The sequence below is a fragment of the Protopterus annectens genome, chromosome 15.part0 (genome assembly GCF_019279795.1).
Source record: "Protopterus annectens isolate FY-2018-M chromosome 15.part0, PAN1.0, whole genome shotgun sequence".
Taxonomy (NCBI): Eukaryota; Metazoa; Chordata; order Ceratodontiformes; family Protopteridae; genus Protopterus; species Protopterus annectens.
This window is the reverse complement of record NC_056749.1, coordinates 86,026,426-86,051,443: the sequence shown is the minus strand read 5'-3', so window position 1 is coordinate 86,051,443 and position 25,018 is coordinate 86,026,426. Positions and strand designations below refer to the sequence as shown.

General features: G+C 34.5%; 1 protein-coding gene across 1 annotated transcript in view; it reads left to right on the top strand.

Moving 5' to 3' along the window:
* Window positions 1–19,419, top strand: part of SLC25A14 (solute carrier family 25 member 14) — a 1,283,912-nt gene extending 1,264,493 nt beyond the window's left edge. Inside the window, exon 9 of the mRNA XM_044057171.1 lies at window positions 18,961–19,419. Within this exon, the coding sequence (XP_043913106.1) occupies window positions 18,961–19,002 (42 nt within the window). The 3' untranslated portion in view covers window positions 19,003–19,419. The remainder of the gene's footprint in view (window positions 1–18,960) is intronic.
* The last annotated feature ends 5,599 nt before the right edge of the window (window positions 19,420–25,018 follow it).

The window sequence follows — 25,018 nt, the reverse complement described above, 5'->3', positions numbered from 1 at the left end:
CAAGGTTCCGGTATACTGACATAAAAGTGTGACCGGGTTTCTAGAGAATTGAACAAATTGAAATAATAATTTAAATTCGGTAGCGCCAGTTATAGAACATCCCATAATCTAAAAGAACTTCTTTGTTCAGAAAGGACCACACATTATAGAGAAGAAGAGTGTGACACACATGGTACTTTTCCTTGTGGTCGTTGCTCTATGTGTCCTTACATATCTAGACATATTGGCTTCTTACATCCAGAAGGTTTATATACCTTCATTCCTAGGTTCTTTAGTGACTGCAACACCAATAATTTGATCTACTTAGCTACATGTGATCACTGTGATGTATTTTACGTAGGGTTAACCAAAAGGCGGCTACGTGACAGGATTTATAACCACTGTTATGATATTAGAAAGGGACACGAATGCAATGCCCTAGCGAAACATATTATTGAACACAATACTCATACTTTTAGCTTTAAAGTTCTAGAGAAAGTACCTTTAAATCCCAGAGAAGGAGACAACAATAATCAGTTAGCCATTAGAGAACTAAAGTGGATTTTGACATTGAAAGCTCATATATATCCTGGGATTAATCAATTTGTATCGGTTAAACCCATTTTGAACAATAGAAAAAAACATTAATATAATTGCAGATTTTTTGTTCTTAAGTTATTTTTAGATAAATTCACTGTAATTAATAAGTAATGTTTACATTAAACCATAGGCATACACATATATGTATTGGTTGAATTAGCATATGATTTATAATTTACAATTTATTGTTTGTAGATATTTCCGTCACATTTGTATACTCATATTTATTTCATATTTATTTTGTTTATTAATATTCCCTAATTATAAAAACTTGTTATATTTTATTTAGTATATTATAGTGACTCACATATCCTTTACTTCTACAGAATCTCATAAGCAATATTTTCATTTTTATGTCATCATTATTATCATAGTGGTTTATGAAGTCCATCACAATATGGTAGAACAATGATGTTTAGACGAACTTTGTTCTTCAGCATGTTTTTCTTTGTGCGTGTTTTGTATTTTTTTATCGTTTTAAAACAGCTGGAATGCAAATGACATGGCACCTCAATGTATTTTGATTTAAATAATGCTTTATATGCTTTTTAGTCATTATTTATTTTTTACTTACTTTTCTGTTTTGATATTTTCACATATATTATATATTGGCCATCTTTGGCAGCAGATATCAATACAGCTTGAGCAGAATGTGATCTGATGCACGAACATTATTCTAATCGGACTATTTAATAACTTTCGTCCTTAGATTTTGAATAACGAGTTTAATAAATGTTATAAGCATTTCGTGCATATAGTTTGATTAAAGATGCGCATAAAACATCTTTATATATATGTCTTTACATTCAGACGCTTCATAATACAGCTACGTAACACGCAGCTCTGAAGAATGTTATGAAGATCATGGCTTTCATTTAGTTCATAAAGTGAACGATTTTAGTAGTAGGTATTATTGTAACTAGAGATAGTTTTCTGATTTATACCAAGTGATTGTACTTGGTTTTTATGTGTTTACAGTAATATTGTTTCATGGTTGCGTGATGTTTTATTGCTAACGCGCCTTGTTTATTTCATTTTATAAACAAGTGGTTTAGATATATAAGAATAGGTATCTCATGTTAAAAGATGTTTTATATAGCCTGATTTGTTAAATACTTTTAATGATTTATATTCATATACACTAGGTGCATCTTTACTAATTATTTCAGGCATTCTAATTTACATACATAAAGCACACTTGTCTGGATTGATGTTGAAGTGCCTTTAGTTGAGAACATCAGTCTCTCACATTTTATTTTTGAATGAATTAGGACTTCATGGTTATATTTCTTAGAATTTGGGAAATATTTTTCATTTTTTACTTCCCTAGCTTATTGAATTGTTTTTTAACATTCTCCATGGTTTATTAGTAGTTGATCTGTGTTTTAATTACATAGATTTGGAGAACGCAGGTTTTAAAGCGGCAAGCTTTATATTTTAAATAACAGATTATTTGACATTGAGACTTGTGCATTATGTTGAATATACCAAATATATTTGAGCTTCATGTCAAGCTAACCTTGTTCCGCTTTATTTTACTTTTATTAACATTGTAGCGGATGCCTAGTTGACTGGCGCTACAGAATTTAAACTATTATATCAATTTGTTCAATTCTCTAGAAACCCGGTCACATTTTTATGTCAGTATACCGGAACTTTGAGTTTTTAGGTTTACGTGTGCCTTCAGCATTCTTCATATAGATTCAACTTCATGTAATATCACAAACACTTGGATTATTACATTTGATATATTTAATATGTGTTTAATTTTCATGGATAAATGTTTTTTATTCACTGATCAGTTGTTTTGCTCAAAATTCATATCGCCACTTTAAGAACAACTGTGGCTAATTACATTATTAATTAATGACTGTTTTATGGTTTGGCTTGCGCGCCAAAAGTCCTATTTAAAAGAAGGTGAACTTTCATTGATATTTACACCTGAGGAAGCGTAGTTTACCTACGTGAAAGCGCTTGTGTGTTTTTTATGATCCAATAAAAGATTTTACATTTATTCGGTTTATCCATGTGGTGACTCCTGTTGGATCTGACATCATCAGTTTTTCTGCATTTTTCCACGGGGAGTCTTTACTCTTTTGCTGCAGTTCGCTAGTTTTTCAATCCCTTAATGTTCTGATAATCTCATCATGCATCCTTACTACCTCCGTATATTCAATTCATTTATACACATTAACATCAGACAGCATGGCTAACATACTTCTAAAATAATGGACTCTGTCCATTATCACAGTTAAGCCACCCTTGTCGGCTGGCCTAATGACAATGCTATCCTTGCATTCTAGGTCATAAACCACTTGTTCTCGTTTAGATAAATTTACAAAACCTTTCCATCTATTAGAATTATTTAACAGTGTATAAATGTCATTCTTACATTGTTTAACAAATATATTCAAAATTGGATGCTGAGAAGGTGTAAAACTGCTTGGTTTTCTAAACATAAAACTACTGCCACTAAATTCAGAGTTAACATACAATAACTTTAAAGAAACATTTCTGGTAAATATCCTTAATTCAGTTAATGTGTCTGCTATATTAGCAGGCTGTGCTAAAAGATAAACCTCTATTCAAAACTTCCTCTTCTGCAGGAGAAAGTGCTGTTGCTGGAATGTTCCAAACTAAATTTGACTTTAACTCACCTGTTTGCACATACTGGTTAGAGTATTTGTGGTTCCTTCTTGGGTTTGTGCCTTCCGTTTGTTCCATTACCTGTAGTCTGTTTCCTCGATGGATCACTACCTGGTCTGTCGAAAAGGGAGCGGAAAATTAGAAAACGACTGTACAGTTGGTTGAAAAGAAGTATTTGCAGTATACTTCAAACATGTTGGAACAGGTGTATGAAATGTACAATCTTTGTGCATTATACTTCAGATGTTGTGACAGGTGTATGAAATGTACAATCTGTGTGCATTATACTTCAGACGTAGTGTAACCGGTAGATGAAATGCATGATCTTTGCTCGTTATACTTCAGAAATGTTGTAACTGGTTGATGAAATGCATAGTCTTTGCTGATTAATCTGCATACAGTGTATTGAGTGTCAGGTCATGTTGCGACAGGTGGATGAAATGCACAATCTTTGTTCATTATTCTTCAGACATTGTGACAGGTGGATGAAATGCACAAACTTTGTTCATTGTACTTCAGACATTGTGACAGGTGGATGAAATGCACGATCTTTGTTCATTGTACTTCAGACATTGTGACAGGTGGATGAAATGCACAATCTTTGTTCATAGTACTTCGGACATGTTGTGATAGGTGGATGAAATGCACAATCTTTGTTCATTGTACTTCAGATGTGCTGTGACAGGTGGATGAAATGCACGATCTTTGTTCATTGTACTTCAGACGTGCTGTGATAGGTGGATGAAATGCACGATCTTTGTTCATTGTACTTCAGACGTGCTGTGACAGGTGGATGAAATGCACGATCTTTGTTCATAATACTTCAGACATGTTGTGACAAGTGAATGAAATGCGCAGTCTGTGCTGATTAATGAGCATACAGCGTGAGTGTCAAGTCATCTATAAAATATGCTCCTACAAACTAATAAGTGAAATGATTTTTGAATGTGCTTCTCCATTTTCAGTACTGCAGAGCAACAGTATTTTGCATGTCACTGCTGTTGAGGGATCTACTGCTTGAAGAGTTATGACTAGCTGATGCGGTGAGGAATCCATGTCACTCCTGTGTTCCATGTGTCAGAAGTTACCTAAACTGTCAGCAGGGGCTGCCACTTAAAGATGCACTTGACGTTGTATGCCATCACAGTATACATGTACTGCAGGGCAGATGGTAACAGCTGTTACTGTGAATTGTGTGTCAAGTGTGGTTGTAGCATAGCATTTGTATATATTACAGGGGATAATTATCCTTGATAAGGCCTGAGAGAGGCAGTGTCTGATGGCAACTGAAATACATTACTACTGGCTAGTTTGTCTTTCAGTTACTTGACAACAGTTTATCAAAAATGTACACAAAAAGTGGTCATCTTTTGGGTGTCAAACCAAAGAAGCAAATAACCAAAAAATCAAAAAAAACCACTCAGTCCAACGGACACCTCAACGAAAGTTTTTATTCTCTACAGTAATCCAAATGCACAAAAAACGAACGAATACTCCAACACATGAAGATTGTCACCATAAGAGCTTTTGTCCCCCAGATCTTATGTTTAAATGGAACTTCATCAGATGGCAATAAAACAACCTCATGTCCCTTATATACATTCATCATATGACATCACTTCCCCCAACAGGTAAAACCATAAAATGAACACATCATTTCGAAACCCATCAATTGTGGTAAAAGCATGTTAAAATGTGCATCCTACAAATAACCCAATAAACCCCAACAATTATAAGTTACTTACAAAACACTTTATCTTAAAACCACTCATATAGGACCAGCAAGCCCAAGCCAAAAGGAAGGAAAAAAAGAGAGAAAGAACTATAAGTGTCATCTGTTAAGGGCTTTTAACTTTAGCAAACTAGTAATAGATACACTGTCGTTGAGACCTGGCCAACATGTTGCATTTAGTCGGCGCTGCCACACCAACTCTGCTTTTTCTAATAAATACTGCCAAGCCCCCCCTCTTTCAGAACAAGATATTATATCCAAAATGGCAAATTTGAATGAGTGATCAGGATGTTGTGCAATGTGCCTAGCAAGGGCATTACATTCAGATCTGTCCCTGATATTCCTTACATGTTCACCTATTCTAACTTTAAGTCTCCGTTCAGTTTTTCTAATATAGAAACAGGGGCATGTGTCACACAATGCACAATACACAATCCTCTCAGTATCACATGAACCCTTAGAATGTAACCTTAGTCTTATGTTATTTATTTTAACTTCATTAGTTTCAAAAATAAAAGGGCAAAATTTACATCTCCCACATTTATAACTGAGACCAATCCCTGTTCTATACACATTGCACTCAAGGATATTTTTAGTATTTCGTCCCTTCTTATGAACACAAATGAGTTTCGCCCCAATAGAGTCCCTAATACTACTGTCACTGATTAGTAGATCCCAATTTTTTGTTAGAATGTTAGGGACATTTTTAGAATTGTGTGCAAAAGTAATGCGAAAACAAACTTTTGATGAAGCCTGGTTAGATGAAACCTGATTAGAATTCGGAGCCTCCTCTATGGATATAGCAGTATTGAACCCAGATGTAACACCCAAATTTGGTGTTAAACTTGGGTGGTCTAATAGAGGAACACTATATTGTGATTCTAAAATAGGTCGAAAATACCCCCTCTTACAGAACATGCATTTTAGATAGTTACATTCTTTTATAAAACTATCCTTTTGGGTGTGCCTGGCTGGGTGCAAAGGGCAATTACATAATTGTTAAAAGGACATATGCCTCATTTGATGAGAAGTGACATCTATATTTTTTGAGAGCTGCATTTTAAAGTAAATTAGTGTGGCCAGTATTTACGTGACTTGTTTGAAGTCAAAGGTGGCATATCCTTTCAGAAGGGACACACTACTCTAGAACAGTATATGTACAGAAACTGCTAATGCCAGTGCTCGCAATGTGTTACAAGCACAATAAAGACATGGCATATGTTTTGGCATGGCAATTGCTGTGTTGCTTTATTGTAATTATTTCACAATGTAATGCCTTTTAATGTCTACTGAGATCAATTTTGCAGCTGTGTACTAATCCACTTGTGGTCTTTTCAGTTTGAGATCCTTTCACTTTTGTTACTGAATATAATCATATTGATTTAGTTACAATAATAATTGTCTTTTAATGTCACGGTCAACTATACTTGTCCCCATGTAGCTCTCATGGTCAGTTGATGTGCACAATTATAATATGCATATTTTATGCTGATTAGGTTCCTTGATTGGCTCATCAGGAGGTTGAAAGAAATGGTATTATTTACTGCAATTACTGTAACAGATTTAGAAACAAGAAATTTAAGGCAAGTCAAAATGAGACATTAAATGAACACACAAAAGAATGTAAAAAAATGAATTGTCATTACATTTATTTTACTTTATTTGCCATAACCTGTTTTATTTCTTATTTTTTTCCCAAATATTTTATTGATTTTCAAAAGACAAATCATAATTTCTACTAGAATACAAATGAAACAAATGACAAACTATATACAATATGTACATATGGCCTAAATGAAAAAATGAGAATATCTTTGGTTAGAGAGAGATAGTTACACATAACAAAAATATCAGAGTATTTTCTCCAAGTGCTAAGAAGATGTGGAGATCTTTAAAGTCTCGATGAGAGAAAAAAACCTTCTTCCAAGGATTGTTGATCCATTTATTAGGGAAGATTATTGTTTCTTTTAACTTTGTTTCCAAATGTATTGTTTCTTCTAGTAGAGTCATACATTCTTGAAAGTTGGGTTCAGATGAAGTTTTCCATTTTCTTGTAATACATTTTCTAGCAATTGCTAGTATTGTCAATAGTAGTTGCAAATTATTTATGCTCAAAACATTTGTTTCAGTTACATTCAGAAAAATCATGGATTTAGTTAGTATGAAGGAATCTGAAAAAAACAATTGGAGGAAATTACCAATCTCCTCCCCAAATTTTTTTTAATTTTGATACACTCAAAAAATATATGAATTCAATCAGCATTACAACTCTGAGAACATCTCCAACAAATCAGTTGTTTAGAAGAGTCCATTTTAGCTAACCTATTGGGGGTGTAAAACGCCCTGTGTAAGAATTTCCATGAAAAAAATCTACCAAGCTTGTATATTGGAGGTTAATTTAATAGAATAAGGTAAATTAATTTTGTTTTCAGAGGAAAGGTTAATCTGATGACCTTTAGTAATGAAGTTCCAGAAGTTTTGTTTTGGATTAACTTTGTAGATTATTAAGTTTTTGTAGAGCACTGATGTTAAATTAGACCAGTTATGATTATTATAAATAATTTCTTGGATAATGGAAATTAATTGTGGTTCAGAACTAAAGGAGGAATGATTGATTATTCTGCATAACTCTTGAGCATGAAATAAAATGCTTTGAAGTATAAGCCAATCTGAATTTGGAATATCAAAGGTGTTTATTATTTGTTGTATGTTTAAGACTGATGAGTTCCTAATACAATCTTGCCAACAGGTAATTTGTTTAGTTCCCAGTTATTTATAATGTTTTCATGTAATTTGTTGGGAAAGTCTTTAGTTATTATGAAAGGAATTAAAAGTTCCCACCATAATTTAATGTCTAAGTTGTGTTTATGAAGGATCTAAATGAGTTATAAATGTAGTTTACGAAGACTGAGTTGGTGGGTTTGGAAACGTTAAATTGTAAATTAAGACATAATATTTTCCAAAATGTATTTATTTGATCATTTGAGTCAGTATTTTTTGTGAGTTTATTCTCATTTAAAAAAACAGAAATATGAAGGGATTTTCAAGCTGATGACATTTTTGGGTCTATCCGATTGAAAACTATTTTGAATATAGAAGCTTTAATATATGTCTCTAAGTCTGGAAAATTGATTCCTCTCATTTCCCAGGGTCTAATATGATGAGCATAGGCTATCCTGTTTTGTTTAGGGAACCAGAGAAAATTTAAAAGAATTTTATTTATGTCTTGTATTAATTTTTTATTAGGTAGCATTGTAATGGCTTGAGCTATATAGTTTATTTTTGGTAATAATACCATCTTTATTAATTGAAGTCTATCTACAATCTTTAGAAATAATTTATTCCATTTGTCAGTGAGTAGTTTTATGGTATTTAAGATTTTTTTTATAATTTGTAGACAGAATATTATTAATATTGTCACCTGTAATAATTCCTAGGTAATTCATAGAAGAGACTTGTTTTCCTATTAAATGGACTGGAGTTATGAAAGAATTTTGTTTTTTTTTAAATGCATATAATTAGATTTTGATTCACTTATACGTAAACTTGAGCTATCAGAGAACGTTTTAGTCTGTAGATTCAACTCAAGAGATTCTTGTGAGTATATCATCCACAAAGAGCATGATTTTGGAATTAAATTGATCATAAATGTCTATACCTTTAATTTTTGTGTTTTGACGTAATGTAATAGCAAATAATTCTGTTGCAAGAGCAAATAAAATGGGCAACAAAGGACAGACTTGCTTTGTACCTTTGAGTATTTTAATGGGTTCTGAAGTAAAAGGGCCTAGTTTTACATACGCAGGATTATTTTTATATAGATTTTTTTATCAAAGTAATGAAATGAGATGGAAAATCAAAGATTTCTAAAACTTTGAAGAGATAATCCCATTTCAGCATATCAAAAGCTTTTTCAGTATCAAGAGCTATTAGAAGAGCTTCTTGACTATCCCTATTTAAAATGTCGAAAAGGGACAGTATTCTTAAAATATTATCGTAAGTGTGTCTATTGTAAATAAAACCAGACTGATCAGAATTTATAATATGTGTTAAGGATTTTTTAATTCTGTTTACAAGAATGGATACAAATATCTTATAGTCATTATTTAGCAAAGAAATTGGTCTATAGGAACTACATTGTTTTGGATCTTTATTTTCTTTTAATATAGGAGGGATTAAAGAATATTTCCAAGAGGGAGGAATTAAATTATCGGTTTGAATTACATTTAAGGTTTTATGGAAAATTGAGATGGCTGAGGAAGGATAGTTCCATTATAATTCCATCTATCCCGGGGCTTTATTATTTTTGCTTTCTTTAATTTTATCAACTACTTCTTTAAGAGAAATTTGTTTTAAGATCTCAGATTTTAGTTTATCTGGAATTTTATTTATTTTAAGTAAACTTTTATCTAAATCTATATGATGAAATTGTGCTGAATTATTGAATTGGTGAACAGAATTATAATATTTAAAGGCTTCAATAATATCACTAATGTCTGATACCATTTTATTATTTCTACCTTCATGGATGATTTTTGTAATATTATTATCTGAGGCTTGTCTTTTAACTCTCATTGAAAGATTATGTAGATGTTTGGGTGACATTGAGTGTGAGTTGATTTTTAGTTTTTATAATGCCATATTTGTTTTATGAGTTGATATTTCATTGTATTTGTTATTTAAGTCTGTAATTGTCTTTTTTGTATTTGGATGTTGTGAATTATCTTTATTGATATTTATAAGCTTATTTTGGATATTATGAAGTTCCAATTCCCGTTCTTTAGTCTTATATTTTTAAACCAGGCTAGAATTTTACCAAATAAGTAAGCTTTTAGTGTATCCCAGAGAAGTGTCAAACAAATATCGTTAGATTGGTTAATGTCAACAAAGTTTTGAATTTCATGATCTAACCATGGCTTGAATTGTGGTAGTTTGGTGATGTATGCTGGTATCCTTGTTGTGAAAATCAACCTTTTAAAATCAATTTCAGGTTTTAAAATAAGTGAATTATGATCCGAAAAGGGGCAAGGGATTATAGAAAAGTTAATTATTTTCATACTTAAATCTTGAGATACATAAAGTTTATCAATTCTGGTTTGGGTGCCAAATGTATAATCTTTATGAGAAAAGGATAGTGAGTTGGGGTCTTTATATCTGTAGGTGTCAGTTAGATTTAGGTTCTCACACCAATTTCTTAGAGCTTTTCCTAAAGAAGTAAGGCAGAAGTGCTTTTTATTCGAGGTTTCAGAAATGTCTAAAGTGCAGTTGAAGTCTCCCCTAGAATCAGAATACCCTTATAAACTTTGTTGATTAGTTCTAAATGTTTCCTAACAGTTCCTATCCCTTTACCAGGAAACCAGTAGGTGTTAACAAGTGTCCATATTCTATTATTAAATCTTATTATTGCAATTGAAATAAGACCTTCTTTGTCTTATAAATAATTTGAGGAATGATGACATTTTTCCTCCAAAGTATTAGAACTCCTCTTGTTTTTTCTTATATGATGAGCAAGATAGATTTATATATTCCAATGGATTCCAATCAAAGTTATCATCTGATTTTAGGTGAGATTCTTGAATAAATACAACCTGAATTTTATTTAGTTTCAAGTATCTAAGTAAATTCCTTGGATTGTTTAATCCATTAACATTTAAGGATAGTAAGGTTAAATCCATCAAATATGACTTTCTTGTTAGTTAATTAAAGTTTTCATGTTTGGTGTTAACTGATTAGTAAAGAGTGTAACTTTATCTAGAGAAAATTTGTGTGAAATAGTTAGATTAGTTCTCAGTTTATTAGAGATAGGCCAATAAAATGAAAATTTGAATATTGAGTAAAAAAATAAGTAAGTAATCATACTAATAATGATTTTTTTGAAAACATTAACCAACATGAAGTGACATGCACTTCTAATCTGAGTGAACATATAAGTTCAAACAGATTAACCCTCATGACGAACAAAATGTGATTAACGACAATAACATGACTGAGCTCCAGTATGAGTTATTTGGAGACCCAAAACTAATTTATATATCCACTTTTGTTGTTAGGAGTGAATAATGAAATTAAATTTGTAATACTTAAAGGAAATAGATTTGAAACTGTTGTAGTAGAAACAACTGATTCAAAACAATTGCTAATGGGAGCAAATACAATTTTAAGTAATTGTAAGTGTATAGAACAAAGGAAGATTTCATATTATAGAAACATTAATTCTAAGTTATAAAATATTCAAAGTAGAAAGAAAGTCTAGGTATAATGACTGATGAATCCTACTTAATGATAAATACTGTAACCAAATAAAATAGTCTTAGTTTAGTAATAAATAAACAGATGCATAAATAATCATAAATACATACATTTTCCATATTATTTACTTTGTCAATGCCTTAACTATTTCAAATTAAAGAATGTACTAGCCATTAGCAAAGTTAGTATAAGTAAGTTCTTTTACTAGAGTTTAAATTAAATAACGATGACTAAGAAAATTCTTTCTGTCTTTTAAGTCCACTATACTATAAAAAGGCTATAGTTTTGGACATATTGTGAGAATTAAACTTGTAAACTTTTAATATTTAAATAACATAGCATATAATCAAATTACACACAGTAAACTCAATGAAACATGCCAAATATAAAAGCATCACACTTACTAAAATTCAAATATTTATCCTATTTCATTTCTGGCATGTTTAGGTTATAAAATTACTCAGTGGATAAGCATAACAGAACAAAGTACACTAGATGTAAAGCATAATTTTTTCACTGTGTAAAGAATTTTATTTTTAACTATCAATAGGACATTTGAAAAGCTATTATAAATCAGCAGCCACAAATTTCCCCAATATCAAAATTCGTTACTACAAGCTTAATAAAGTTAGTAATGTACTGGTTCACTAAGTTATGAATATTATTACTTACATTCTTTTTGGGTAGTGGTTAACAGTGCAATCAATCCCAAATCAAAATTCTGTATTAGTTCTATTGTACTTTACGCAAAGGAAATGTCTTAAGTTATTAAATACAAGTAGTCAGTACTAGTGTTATGAAATTACCCAAATTAAAACAATATGAAATATTGTTTAAATTGAAAGCATAAGCAGCTTATTCCAGAATTATAGCAATTTATTTTCTCTAGAATTTCATATTTCTACTGAGTTGTCATGCATATCTTTATTATTTATTGTCATCTTAAAGGTAAATATTCTTAAAAACCATGTCAAATTTGCTAAACATAACCCATAGAGAAATCTGGAATCAGAAATGTAACTAAACAAATAGCTTATATTATATGTTTGCAAGTTAAATCTAAGAATCAATACTTGCAAGTTCATTTTTGCCTACTATGCATTTAATCTTGTCCATAGCTTTAAATAAATAGGAAGCAAATTACTAATTTACCCATTAATCATCTGCTATAGTTAATTTAGACTGTCTCTCGTCACCTACACTAAATAATTTGTTATTTCATAGGATGTCTGTAGTAAGAAAAACTGTGATCACTGCTTGTGATGTGAAAACCACACACACTTTTTTTCTACTACATTAAGATACTGGATAAAACCACAGCCAACATTAAAGACCCACCAGCCTCACTTACTTACAAATTAGGCATATAGTACTGGCTATAGAGAACCCAAACTGATGACATAGAAAACTATACATAGAGACGTTGCTGAGGTGCACAACTGATATAAATTGAGAACAAAAATCTGTTGTAAAAACAGCTGTATGCAGGATGCAAGAAACTGGCGGCATTACAGTAACTTAGTAGGAATTAGCAGCTTCATACGTAGCCAAAGAATTGAGTGCAAATTCAAAAATAAGCAGAGACACTTCATCAATTAACCTGACAGGATAGGAGACTGAATTAACATACATGTTCTGAATGGTACAAGTTTATAACTTTCATTTAAAGAATGATATTCATCTTAAGTCACTACTTTCATGACGTGTTAAGAGGCTCAACTAAAATCAAAATCCACGTTAGTTGAGAGGTATAGGTAGGAGCAGACCGATTATTTCGAATGGACACCCTCACAAGAGTTGAACTGCACAACTATAAAGTAATACAACACCAGGACAGCAGACAGCTACCCTATTTGCTCCACTCATGTGCACCAATTTGAGCAGATTTCCAGCTCTAAAGCTTCCATCTCCAAGACAAGGGACATTGGCTGTTTAAGCGGGAGAAGTGCTAGAAGCGAGTACCCCAAGAACCATTAACAGCCTACCTGTAAGCACCACACACATCCACATTCACTCACAGCAAGCTACTACACAACACATAATGCATAACTGCCATCCTGTTATTGCAGGAGATCTGGGTAAACCAAATATAACGAAGGGGTACAGACCCTGAATCAGACAACTTTTTTGATTATTGTTCTTAAAAAGTTAATGGAAGAGGTATTTTACTAACTTTCACTTACTGCATATTCCTCAACTGTCCACATTTTCACAGAAACCAGAGAAACTCTGCAGCATGTTAATGTCTCTCTCTTTCAGAATAACCGCTTCATGTAACAGCTATGTGATCATTGCAAGCACTTGCTAGTGCATTGGATCTGTTGCCCCGACAATGGAAAAGCACCCAAAATAAGTATTGACAATGTATTAGACCACGTAACAACAGATCTTCAGCTACATCTAGAGTTCCCTAATGACCTAACAAGGACAAATTTGTTCACATATTTCACCATCCCAGGCAATCTCGAAATATAACAATGCAGTAGACTATCCTGTCAAATCCCATAACGGGCACTGTTCACCACCAACTTTCAAGGAGTTTCAGCCTTCACCATAACATGATTCGCGCAGTTGACAGATATAACTGCGAGTAGAAACATCACACATCATAGAATCTATCATCAAGAAAATATACAAAATCTTCTCTATTGTATCTCTAAATTCAGAAACTAGTCTAGCCAAACATACATCTTTAAACTAAACAGTGCACGACTCAACAGTATAGCGATGGTGTATATCTGTACAGTGCTCTCACTGATATATAACACGACTGATCTAGACAGCACCTTCCCAAAAACTGAAAACATTTACTAACCATAGAAGACATTAATATTTAGTAAATGAATAAAATGAAAGACAAAATATCTCAACTAATCAGACTATTTAATCAAACAGAATAGATAAGTGAAGTCAGAGATCGTGAGATGAAAGCTCTCGTCAGTACCAACTATAAAGCTGTAAATACTTATGCGGCAAAAATGTGTGGAATAGATTTGGTAATAAGTAAGGTTAACTAGCTTAACCTATCTATAACTGTGTGTAAAAAACATTTAATTCTTCATATTCCTACATTTTAGCATGAGAGCTTCCATGTTAATTATGTAGATTCTATTTTAGAGGAGAGACAGCATTTGTTAGCTTGAGACTATTTTAAACAAGAATGACAGTAAACAGTCATAATGGAATGTTAAGATGCTAAATCTGTGTAAGATAGTAACTAAAGTCTAAATTATAAAATATTATAATATATGTTTTAAAAATCAAAAAACATTTCAAATTAAGAACTGTATTAAGTATAAATGCAGCATACGTTTAATTGCTGCTAATTTAGCAAAAATCAAAGGTGTCACTTAAACAAGTTATTATTATTATATGGGTTTTTAGTAAGTAGCTATATTAAGGACCATTAAAGAAGTCTAAACACATGAAATATAAGATGTAATCGTAGTAAGGTTCAAACAGAAAATGTAAGAAAACATTCTTGTAGGTGTATGGTAGGAAAAAATACATTCTTTTTGAATGATTAGAAATGAAATCAAGTCCTAGCTGTTGCTTTTTAGAGAATTAGTGACTCCAGAATTTCTAGGATCAGTTTTCAGTTTCTTCTTTCTCATATCAGTCCAGTTATTTTCTCATAGGTTCTTTTTAAAGTGGTGGAAGACGACCAATCCATGTCTTCTGGAATTGCAGTTACGTTGTTATTTTTGATGAAAGTTATAGCTTCTTCGACCTTGTTGAATGTTCTTATGTCATTTGAATAAAGGATTCTGATTCTTGCAGGGAAAGCAAGTTGTGTCTTAATTTTGTTTTGTTTCAAAAATCTCACAAAAGGCCAGGTTTTCTTTCCTTAGTTCCAAGACTCTTGAAGAATAGTCATTGTCGAATCTAATTTGACTCTTATTATATGACAATTGATGACCTCTCCAGGCAGATTTGAGAACAAGTTTTTTGTCTAAATAAGACAAGAATTTCACAATATTAGATCTGGGAGGCATATTGGTGGAAGAAGGAATAGGTTTTCCTGTAGCTCTGTGTGCTCTTTCTATACCATTTGATAGACCTTCCTTTAGGTCTAATATGTCTGGAAGCCAAGAGTTAAGAAATAAAATAATGTCCTCACCTTCTGTTTTTTCTGGAAGACTAAAAATTCTAATGTTATTTCTCATTTCTCTGTTCTCTAAATCATCTATTTTATTGATTAGCCAGGTGTTCTGCTGTAAAAGAGATTCACAATGAGTTTCATCTTTCTTAAGTCACATCTATGTCAGTTAGAAAAGTTTCCATATCCAATATTTTTGATTGTTGCTGTTGCAAGATTTCATTAAGGACATCAGTCTGTTTTTGACAGTTGACTTTTAAATTTTCAAGGTTGTCTATAAATCTGTCCATTTTAAGAGATAGTTCAAGTAGTGTGGCAAACATCATTTTAATTTCCTTTTCAGTGAAGTTTCAGTGTGAAGACTTAGAGTTGCTCATCTGTATATTGAAGAAGTTATCTCCAGTTTGTTTGACAGGAAAATTTCAATAAAAACGCACAAAATTTGGTATTTTTATAGAATTGAGGTTCCTTAATAAGAATTTACTACTTTTGAAAAATAAAAATGATTTTTTTCTTGAATTCTGGTACTAGATTGTGGAGCTCATAAAAGTTGCTGTTACCAGTTAGCCATCTAGGCTCCGCCTGTTTATTTCTTATTTTTGATTTTGTTTTCAGAAAAGTTTTTTTAACGCATAGTAAAAGACAGTGATAAGCAACAGTAATCAATAAGCACTTCTATTTTTTTCTCATTCAAAGTGAATTGGAAATTCTGGGATAAATAGTGTCAGACTCATTTGTAAGTTATAATTAAAAATCGTCCTCTAATTAAAACTAGGAGTTAATAAGCTATGTGTCATTTTTTTGCTTACAATTTTCCAGTAAATCATCATTATGCAGATTCATAATTATAAAGTCAAATAACTTACATTTGAAGAGATGATCTTCAAATTTTAGACTTCATTGATCAAGTCCAAAAAATTGTAAAACAGAAACTATACAGTTTTAAAACATAAAATACATTTCTAGGCTACAGAAACTAGCTTTGTTCATTGTATACTGCTGATTACATTACAAAGGCATGTGCTTTGCAAATAAAGCTGTGCTTGACTCAAGCTGCTATTAGAACATACAAAGAGTGGCAGTAATACAACATTAGATTTAACATAAGTAATGGAAATAAAGAGTGGAACAGATTCCTTTCTCAATGACTACCAAAAGTTTGGAATAAACTACTGCTCACAAATAGGTAAGCTCCATATTTACCTTATTCATTTACCTTATTCCAAAACAACATGATAAGTACATATATCCAACAGCAAATGCCAGCACCAGTTAATAGCATTCACGTTTCTTGTAGGGAATTAAGTTGAAAGCTTGACCACAAAACTTGTTGACTTGTTTGTTCATCAAGAGACATTGTTCTGCTTTGGCTCCTCATTATAATTCTGAGAAACAGGATTATTAAGTTTGAAGGGATATATCCAAAGTCAAAGATGTATGCCCCCTACTCTGAGATGATGTGTCCCTGGATTTAACATGTATAGTTCATAGGAATGGGGTTACACTACAGAAGTTCACATCCTGCAAAAATGCGTTAAAACTGTAGCAGAAAGTTTGATGATCTCTTGTTTTACTTTTGAAATTACAAGACAAAATATCCAGTATCGTAGTTGTGATAGAAAGCCTTTGTCTGAGTGCTTTTCTTTGGTAGTATCACTGAATTCTAGGCCTACAGTCAAATTATTTCTTCAGTAGAGTATCATATTTCAGTAAGCTGAAGAGAACCCTTATTTCATCTGAGATCTGAACTATATTCAGGAGGACTTGACAAAGCTTCCTTTAGAACTTCTGTACACAGTGACTTTGAAATTTCTGATATGGAAGCTATCATTTTTATTAGCTGTTACACTGACAAGATGTTTTTTCCCCAGCCTCAGGCTGTTGTATGTTGTAAAATATACACTATTTCTTCATAACAAAAAAATGATTTTTCTGCTGTTCTGCCCTTCCCCCTTTCTGTCACCCTAGAAAAGACATTTATTCGTATTTGTCAGCTGGGGTAGTGGACTGAACTCCATGGACCTTTTAAAGACTCAGCCTGGGAGTGATGTCCGGTTAAGTGACTTGCTTAGAGTCGCACAGTTAAGCAGTGGAAGTTTAGGAAATCAAACTCTGGAACACTGGGCCACAGAAAGCACCTCATTCACCACTGCTTAATCCTCTGTGCCAACTGCCAAACATAAAGGAACACACAGTACATAAGGCTTCTCCTGCAACCCAGTAATCTGCATGCACTTCCAAAATGAAAGAAATCAGGAAATGTTTAGACCTATAGAATTTGTTTCACCATGTATGGAAATACATTTCCAAGTAGCTGTTCATGATACCTGCAGCACTAGTTGGTGGACTGGTGTGCCCCATTCAATCTTTAAACTTCTGAAAGGCAGATCACACATGATGCTTTTATGATGTAACTTAATCATATACTGAATTTGCAGTATTCACTGCCCAGTGAAACACATTGTGTGAGAAATGCCAGCAGTCAGAAATGTGAACTGACTTCGGAAGGCATTAACACGTTAAGCTCACAAGTTAAGTCACTTGTGAAGCTGCTGCTTGATCCGTGGTCCACATGCATACAAATTAGATAGGTACACAAACTACAGGGAAGTTTGTTACCACAGCTTTCCAGTGCATGCTTGCTGATCTTTCTACAGTGTATTTGGATAGGTTGGTGTTCAGCCCTTCCAGCAGTTCAGTAGAGGGAGTATGACATATTTTAGTACAGTTATGTGAGGTATTTACTGTAACATTAAATGACTGAAGTGTCCCTGCCTTTAGAGAGTTATCCCTCCCGTCTTTCCTTGATGTCTTCATTTCCTTAAAGATGCTGTGCTTCTGTGCAGTTAGCACAGGGTTGCATTGTAATAATAGTCAAAATGATAGGCTTGTGTTCCCCCACCAGGGCAGTGCAAATGACTACAGCTGTAACCACTGTACGTGCATTATATGAGATGCACGTCAGTTCAGTTGCAATACTTCATTATTCTTCATTTTGTATGGAATGATTCCTGACCAGGCTTGTGTCTTCCATGAGAGAGGTATATAACATATCTAACATTGTGATGTTAGAAACAATGCAATCATCTACTGTCTGGGTGAGTATCTTACAATTGCTGTGCCATCTTCTGACAATATAGATGCCTGACACTGGTTTAGCATTCTCCATTCCTGTTTGATAATGCTTGCATTTTTAGTGAGTTTACAGTACTGTGAAATATCTATTTTTTATTTTTTTATTGCCTTCATCAAGTTATACTTTTCTTTAGTTTCTTATTATTATGGATTGTTTTATATGTTATGGTTAGTAATATTATATTTTTATAGTTCTTTCTTTCATTTTTCATTGACGCAAAAAGAACAATGCATGCCCATGCAGTAGTTTTAAATACAGAATTCTTTAGAAAGAATGCAATAAAACAGCACACAAAATGAGAGGGATCAAGTGCTTTTGATTTGGACATTGGCAGCTGAGTGTTGCAGACAATACCAAACTGTACATAATCTTTCCTTCCAGTGGCAAGCATGTGTATTATTGAGTGATGCAGTGTTGTATTAATTAGTTCACAGATTTGTACTTGATTTTCACTTTGTAATATTAAATCATATCATTTCTTTCAGTTAAGATTTCATTCCTTGACTTTATACTCTTCAGTTTTTCATAACATATGAACAATTCAAGAAACTTCCATTTTAGTGATGGTGTTGTCTCGAATATGGGCCTGTCTCTGAGAATACATGCGCTTATTGCATTTTATTGAATGACTTCCATCTGCAGTACATGCTTTTGCTCTAGCTAATAAGAGACTAAATGCATGTGTGCATTAAATAACACCAGCCTATGTAATTAACAGCTGAAAACACCTGCTCTTTTTTGTAAAGTCCCTTCAACATGTGAGGGATTGTATTTTCTGATCCTATTTACCTGTTCTGCTACAAAGAATTTAATTCTGTTCTTCCCAAACTAAATTGCATAAATATGTGGGACCCCCAGAATGTATTGGATAGCACTTTCACAGTAAAAGTGGTTTCCCTTTGTTATGCATTTGTAACTGTATATACATTAGGAGGCCATAAGTGGCATCCATTTATCCCATTACATGATCAGTTTTCATTCTGTTCATCCCAGTATTTGTTGTACATGATATCATGATACTGTTGCTCTCTCTCTCTCTTTCTTTCTGCTTTACTCAAATAGCTTGAATGAGGACTGGCATGCGTTTACACCCGTGGTTACTAGGAAGTGCAATTAATTCTAGAAAAAAAAACATTTTAAGTGATGTGTGACTCTAAGTAGCTTGGCATCCTCTGTTCCTGTTGGAAACTGTGGTGGAGCACAGTGGAAAGAGATCATAGGATGGAGGCAGTGGGATTTGGTTTCTGGAACTTGCTATTGCATATCTATTAATTGTAGATTATGGGTTTAGCTACCGTCACTTTACAAGTCCATGCTTCATTTGGACACTACAGAAGGAAGTGCAAAATTATTTGGGAATTTGAATAGATAAATAAAAAAGGATTGAGATGGTCAGGAATTTCATGATTCTAGAAAGATACTGCTGACAGGAGTTAGCCTAATACAGGTTGAAGTTAGAAATGTAATTCTCAGTTATCCCAGAATAGCATAGAGCAAGGAGAGGTGTTTAAGTAAGGTAAAATAAAAGTCAAGGAAGGATTTCCATTGCTGAGTTATTTGCATATTATTTTTACACTCTTCTGAAGTTTGTCTCTGAAAAATGTGCCAGAAACCTTGCAGCTTTCATAGATTGCAGTGTTTGTTTGTTTGTTTGTTTCATGTGTGCTTAACATGTTGTCCTCTTTGAGGCCACAGATAGACTTGAAGGGAAGGTATGCAATGTGCTTAGCACTAGAATGTCGCTTACTGATACAGATGGCTTAGCCTTACATAACCCCTGCCTCCCTTGAAAGACACACGAGACAATGCAGAGATGTATCCCAGTACCCCTACACCTTCCATAGGATGACATGAACAGGAACAGGTATCTTCTCTGCTTAGACACCCAGGCAAACCCCGTGAATGCAGTAAACAACCTTGGGTTGCCAGTGGACATCTTATAGTGGACAGATATTAGGATGTGTATAGCTGGTACATTTATTAAGATAAGAAGTGGTGAAATTCTGTACTAGTGACTATCTGATAGTGGTAACAAGTTGTTTGCTTCATGCTGTTAAAAAAGTCTTGGACAATGATATGGTCAGATATATGAGAATGGTTGTGAGGCACTTAAAGGCCATTTAAATCTTAGAGGCCAGAGTAGATAGCATTATTGTCACTTTCTGTTATGAAACGAACATAAAGTAACTTATGCAGGATGGATGGTGCCAGAAAAGGTAGAACCTGTGTGTGTGCGTGCGTGTGTGCGTGTGCGTGTGTGTGCGTGTGCGTGTGTGTGTGTCTGTGTAGGGGAGGGGGTCCAGATGAAGATGCCACTATCCAACAATTATCGTACCACTTTGGACTTTAAAATGAGAGAAATGATAGAACTAGTTAGGGATGCCCAGATGAAAGCACTATTAGCCAGCACATCCTAATTACTTTAAAATTAGGGAAAGGCCAAGAACAGAACAAAGATTATGGTGTGATATTCAGAGGACTGCATTACGATGAGATGGAGGAAGACCTCAGATGTGAGTTGAGGACCATGAATAAACTTAGGTGAATAAGTAGTTTATGAAAATAGCAGAGGGATCAGTGACAGAGTAAGCATCCCATAGACCCCAGGTCATTTTCAATCTATGGCCCCTCTGCCACTTGTTATTTAGGGACATACATAAATAAACATGTTCTACTATATTCAAAACAGTGAAGTTAAAATAGGCATTCACTGTCTTTCTCAACCACTGTCACAAAACACATCTCAAAATTCGATTAAAAGTGTAGATGTAATAAATCAGACTGACTGAATGCCAATGTCTGTTCCCTATATATGGCATTAAATGTATTTCTGTGGTTTTACAAGAGGGCATGTTGGCTTAGGCCTAATGCCCATTCCCAAACAAGCTGCATGAAAACATAACAGTTGGTCATTAGATGGCTGTCCCATTATTGAGCAGTCATTACTATAAATAATGAAACAATATGTAAAGAGTCAAAAATAAATTATTTAAATTAGTATGCAATTCATTTTGACTGGAAACAGGTCACAGTTCCAGGGTTACCTACTGCACTGGATGAACCAGAACCACCATTTCTCACAAAAAAGAAAAAAAAAAGGAACTCTCAATATTCAACCACCAAATATTTCAAGAAAGTATCAGGTAAGACGTCTTAAACAATGCTGTGTTTACCAAGTTCTTGCTGTTCTGAAGTCAGGTGATCAGCTGAGCTAAACAGACACACTGCATAGCAAAACACAGACATACACATACTGCAAAATCCATTAACCATGTAGTCCAGGGGTTCCAAAAGTGTGCGCTGCTGCACCCTGGGGAGCCACAGCTTCCTCACAGGGGTGCCGCGAAATAATAATCACCAGGCGTCAAGTAAGTGAATGCCTGTATGAGTGTGTGTGTCTGTGTGTGTGAGTGAATGCGTGCATGAAAGCAAAAGAGTCTGTGTGTGAGAGAGAGATTGGGAGAGTGAGAGCGATGTGTGAATGAATACAGGAATGAATGAAGAAGTGGCTGTTTGTGCGTGAGATCGGGAGAGTGAGAGTGATGTGTGAGTGAATGCAGGAATGAATGCAGGAATGAATGAAGAAGTGGCTGTGTGTGTGTGTGATCGGGAGAGTGAGAGCAATGTGCGAGGAATGAATGAAGAAGTGGCTGTGTGTGTATGTGTGTGTGTGTGTGTGTGTGTGTGTGTGTGTGTGTGTGTGTGTTAAATCGGGAGAGTAAGAGCGATTTGTGAGTGAATGCAGGAATGAGTGGGTGTGTGTGTGTGAGATCTGGAGATTGAGAGCGATGTGCGAATGAATGAAGAAGTGGCTGTGTGTGTGTGTGTGTGTGTGTGTGTGTGTGTGTGTGTGTGTGTGTGTGTGTGTGTGTGTGTGTGAGATCGGGAGAGTGAGAGCGATGTGTGAACGAATGCAGGAATGGATGAAGAAGTGTGTGTGTGTGTGTGTGTGTGTGTGTGTGTGTGTGTGTGTGTGTGTGTGTGTGTGTGTGTGTGTGAGTGTGATTGGGAGAGTAAGAGTGATGTGTGAGTGAATGCAGGTATGAATGAGGAAGTGACTGTGTGTGTGTGCGTGAGTGATTGGGAGAGTAAGAGTGATGTGTGTAAGTGAATGCAAGTATGAATGAGGAAGTGACTGTGTGTTTGTGTGTGTGTGTGTGTGTGTGTGTGTGTGTGTGTGTGTGTGTGTGTGTGTGTGTGTGTGTGTGTGTGTGTGTGTGTGTGTGTGTTCGTGAGTGATTGGGAGAGTAAGAGTGATGTGTGAGTGAATGCAGTTATGAATGAGGAAGTGACTGTGTGTGTGTTTCATCAGGAGAGAGAGAGAGTGATGTGTGAGTGAATGCAGGTATGAATGAGGGAGTGACTGTGTGTGTGTTTCATCAAGAGAGAGAGTGATGTGTGAGTGAATGCAGGTATGAATGAGGGAGTGACTATGACTGTGTGAGAGATCGGAAAAGAGTGAGAGCGTGTGTGTGTGTGTGTGTGTGTGTGTGTGTGTGTGTGTGTGTGTGTGTGTGTGAGTGTGATTGGGAGAGTAAGAGTGATGTGTGAGTGAATGCAGGTATGAATGAGGAAGTGACTGTGTGTGTGTGTGTGCGTGAGTGATTGGGAGAGTAAGAGTGATGTGTGTAAGTGAATGCAAGTATGAATGAGGAAGTGACTGTGTGTTTGTGTGTGTGTGTGTGTGTGTGTGTGTGTGTGTGTGTGTGTGTGTGTGTGTGAGTGATTGGGAGAGTAAGAGTGATGTGTGAGTGAATGCAGTTATGAATGAGGAAGTGACTGTGTGTGTGTTTCATCAGGAGAGAGAGTGATGTGTGAGTGAATGCAGGTATGAATGAGGGAGTGACTATGACTGTGTGAGAGATCGGAAAAGAGTGAGAGCGTGTGTGTGTGTGTGTGTGTGTGTGTGTGTGTGTGTGTGTGTGTGTGTGTGTGTGTGTTTGTGTTTGTTTTAGTTAACGGGCTACTAATCTTCAAGGCATTTCCTCAAGATTTTCTTCCTGTATAAATAATCAAGTACTTAAAAGCACACAAGCTCTCCCGCAAGTTCAAGAAAAAATAAATAAAAATCAATGGAAAGCATTGTGGGGAAGTCTGCATGACATTATCATGTACCTGTCTAGCGCATATCCTCTCTGCTGCATAGTATGCATTGCTTCTATTGTAAATCTTCACAGTTTGCCACTTAGTTTCTTCAAATCAAGATGACTACATCCCTCTACACATTTTCACTCTGCCATTCTTCCTTATGCTGAATCTCTGCATTTTCTTTCTCCTCTTTACTTCATGCTGTGTCATTACACGGGACCTTTACTTTCTCACCCGAAGGTCTGACTACTCTGTTCTCACCCCTTGGTTTCATACAGATGTGTAGCCATTGCTATAGCTGCAGTCTTTAAATAAGAATTGTATCTTTAGTTATTATTTTGACTTTAGCTTTACCATTGTTGCATGTGTTTTCTTCCATTGATCTGTTTGCCTTCTGACATTGTTTATGTCATCTCTTCTTCCATTCTAACCAGCTGTACCTTCACGTCAGGCTATCCTGCATCTCTTACCTCTCCATTGTTCCTTACCCAGTTATCCCGGTTCCTTCTTTCCTGTCTGTATGTGTTCCATTATGTTTCTGCCACGTATATAAAGTCTTTGTTATTGTCTTCCCTTCACCTTCCTTCTGGATATTGTTTCATTTAATTATCTCTATCTCTTTTTCTCTCTCTCTGTGTGCTGCAGTAAATTTTCTCTTTTGACCACCATTGTATTTCCTTTCTCCTTCCCTATATCCACATTCCAGAGGTTCTTCTGGTTCTTATTGGCCACCTCATTGGCTGAGTCTTTCTCCTGTTCAGCTTTCACCTTTTTTAGACATTGGCAATACTGCTGGTGAATTACACATATCCAGTCATCTTCTGATTCTCGACAACTACCTCCTACTTTAACTATAGCTACCATGTGATGCCATGTTCTTGGGCATTCATTCCACCACCACATTAAAGTAAAATTACAGGCCTATTCAGGGAAGGCAGATTGCTAATACTTGGATTTACACACCACCACAAATAGACTAGATGCACCATCTATAAAGGACAGTATAACGCCCTTACTATCCAGATAAGGGCATTCTAATGGTTTGGTGCATGTCTGATAGAATGCATTTCTATAATATTAAAGCTGAAAGAGTTGTGTGTGATTCTTTTGTGTTGTTGCTTCACCCTATTAGTGATTTTTGTTCTACACTACTCTTTTGTTTTAAAACCATGCATACACCACAAAACATACCACAGTCTCCATGTGTTACAGTTAGAGTTTCCGATTTGATGTATTTTTGTGCACTGTCATAGCCCAGTGGTATTTGTAATCTGTTATTTTATTTATTTATTTTGTTATAGAATCACCTCATTTCTTCCTGTCATGCAGATTCAGGTACAACAGTAATTCTAACAATTGCTGTGCTACATCTGTTGTCTAAATAATATGTTTTTTACATTTTGCTTCTCTTTGTTTATCCTTAAATTACTATTAGGCTCTGGAATTCTCTTGGCAAGGAGCATCCACCATCTCTCTGGTCTTTGGCTAT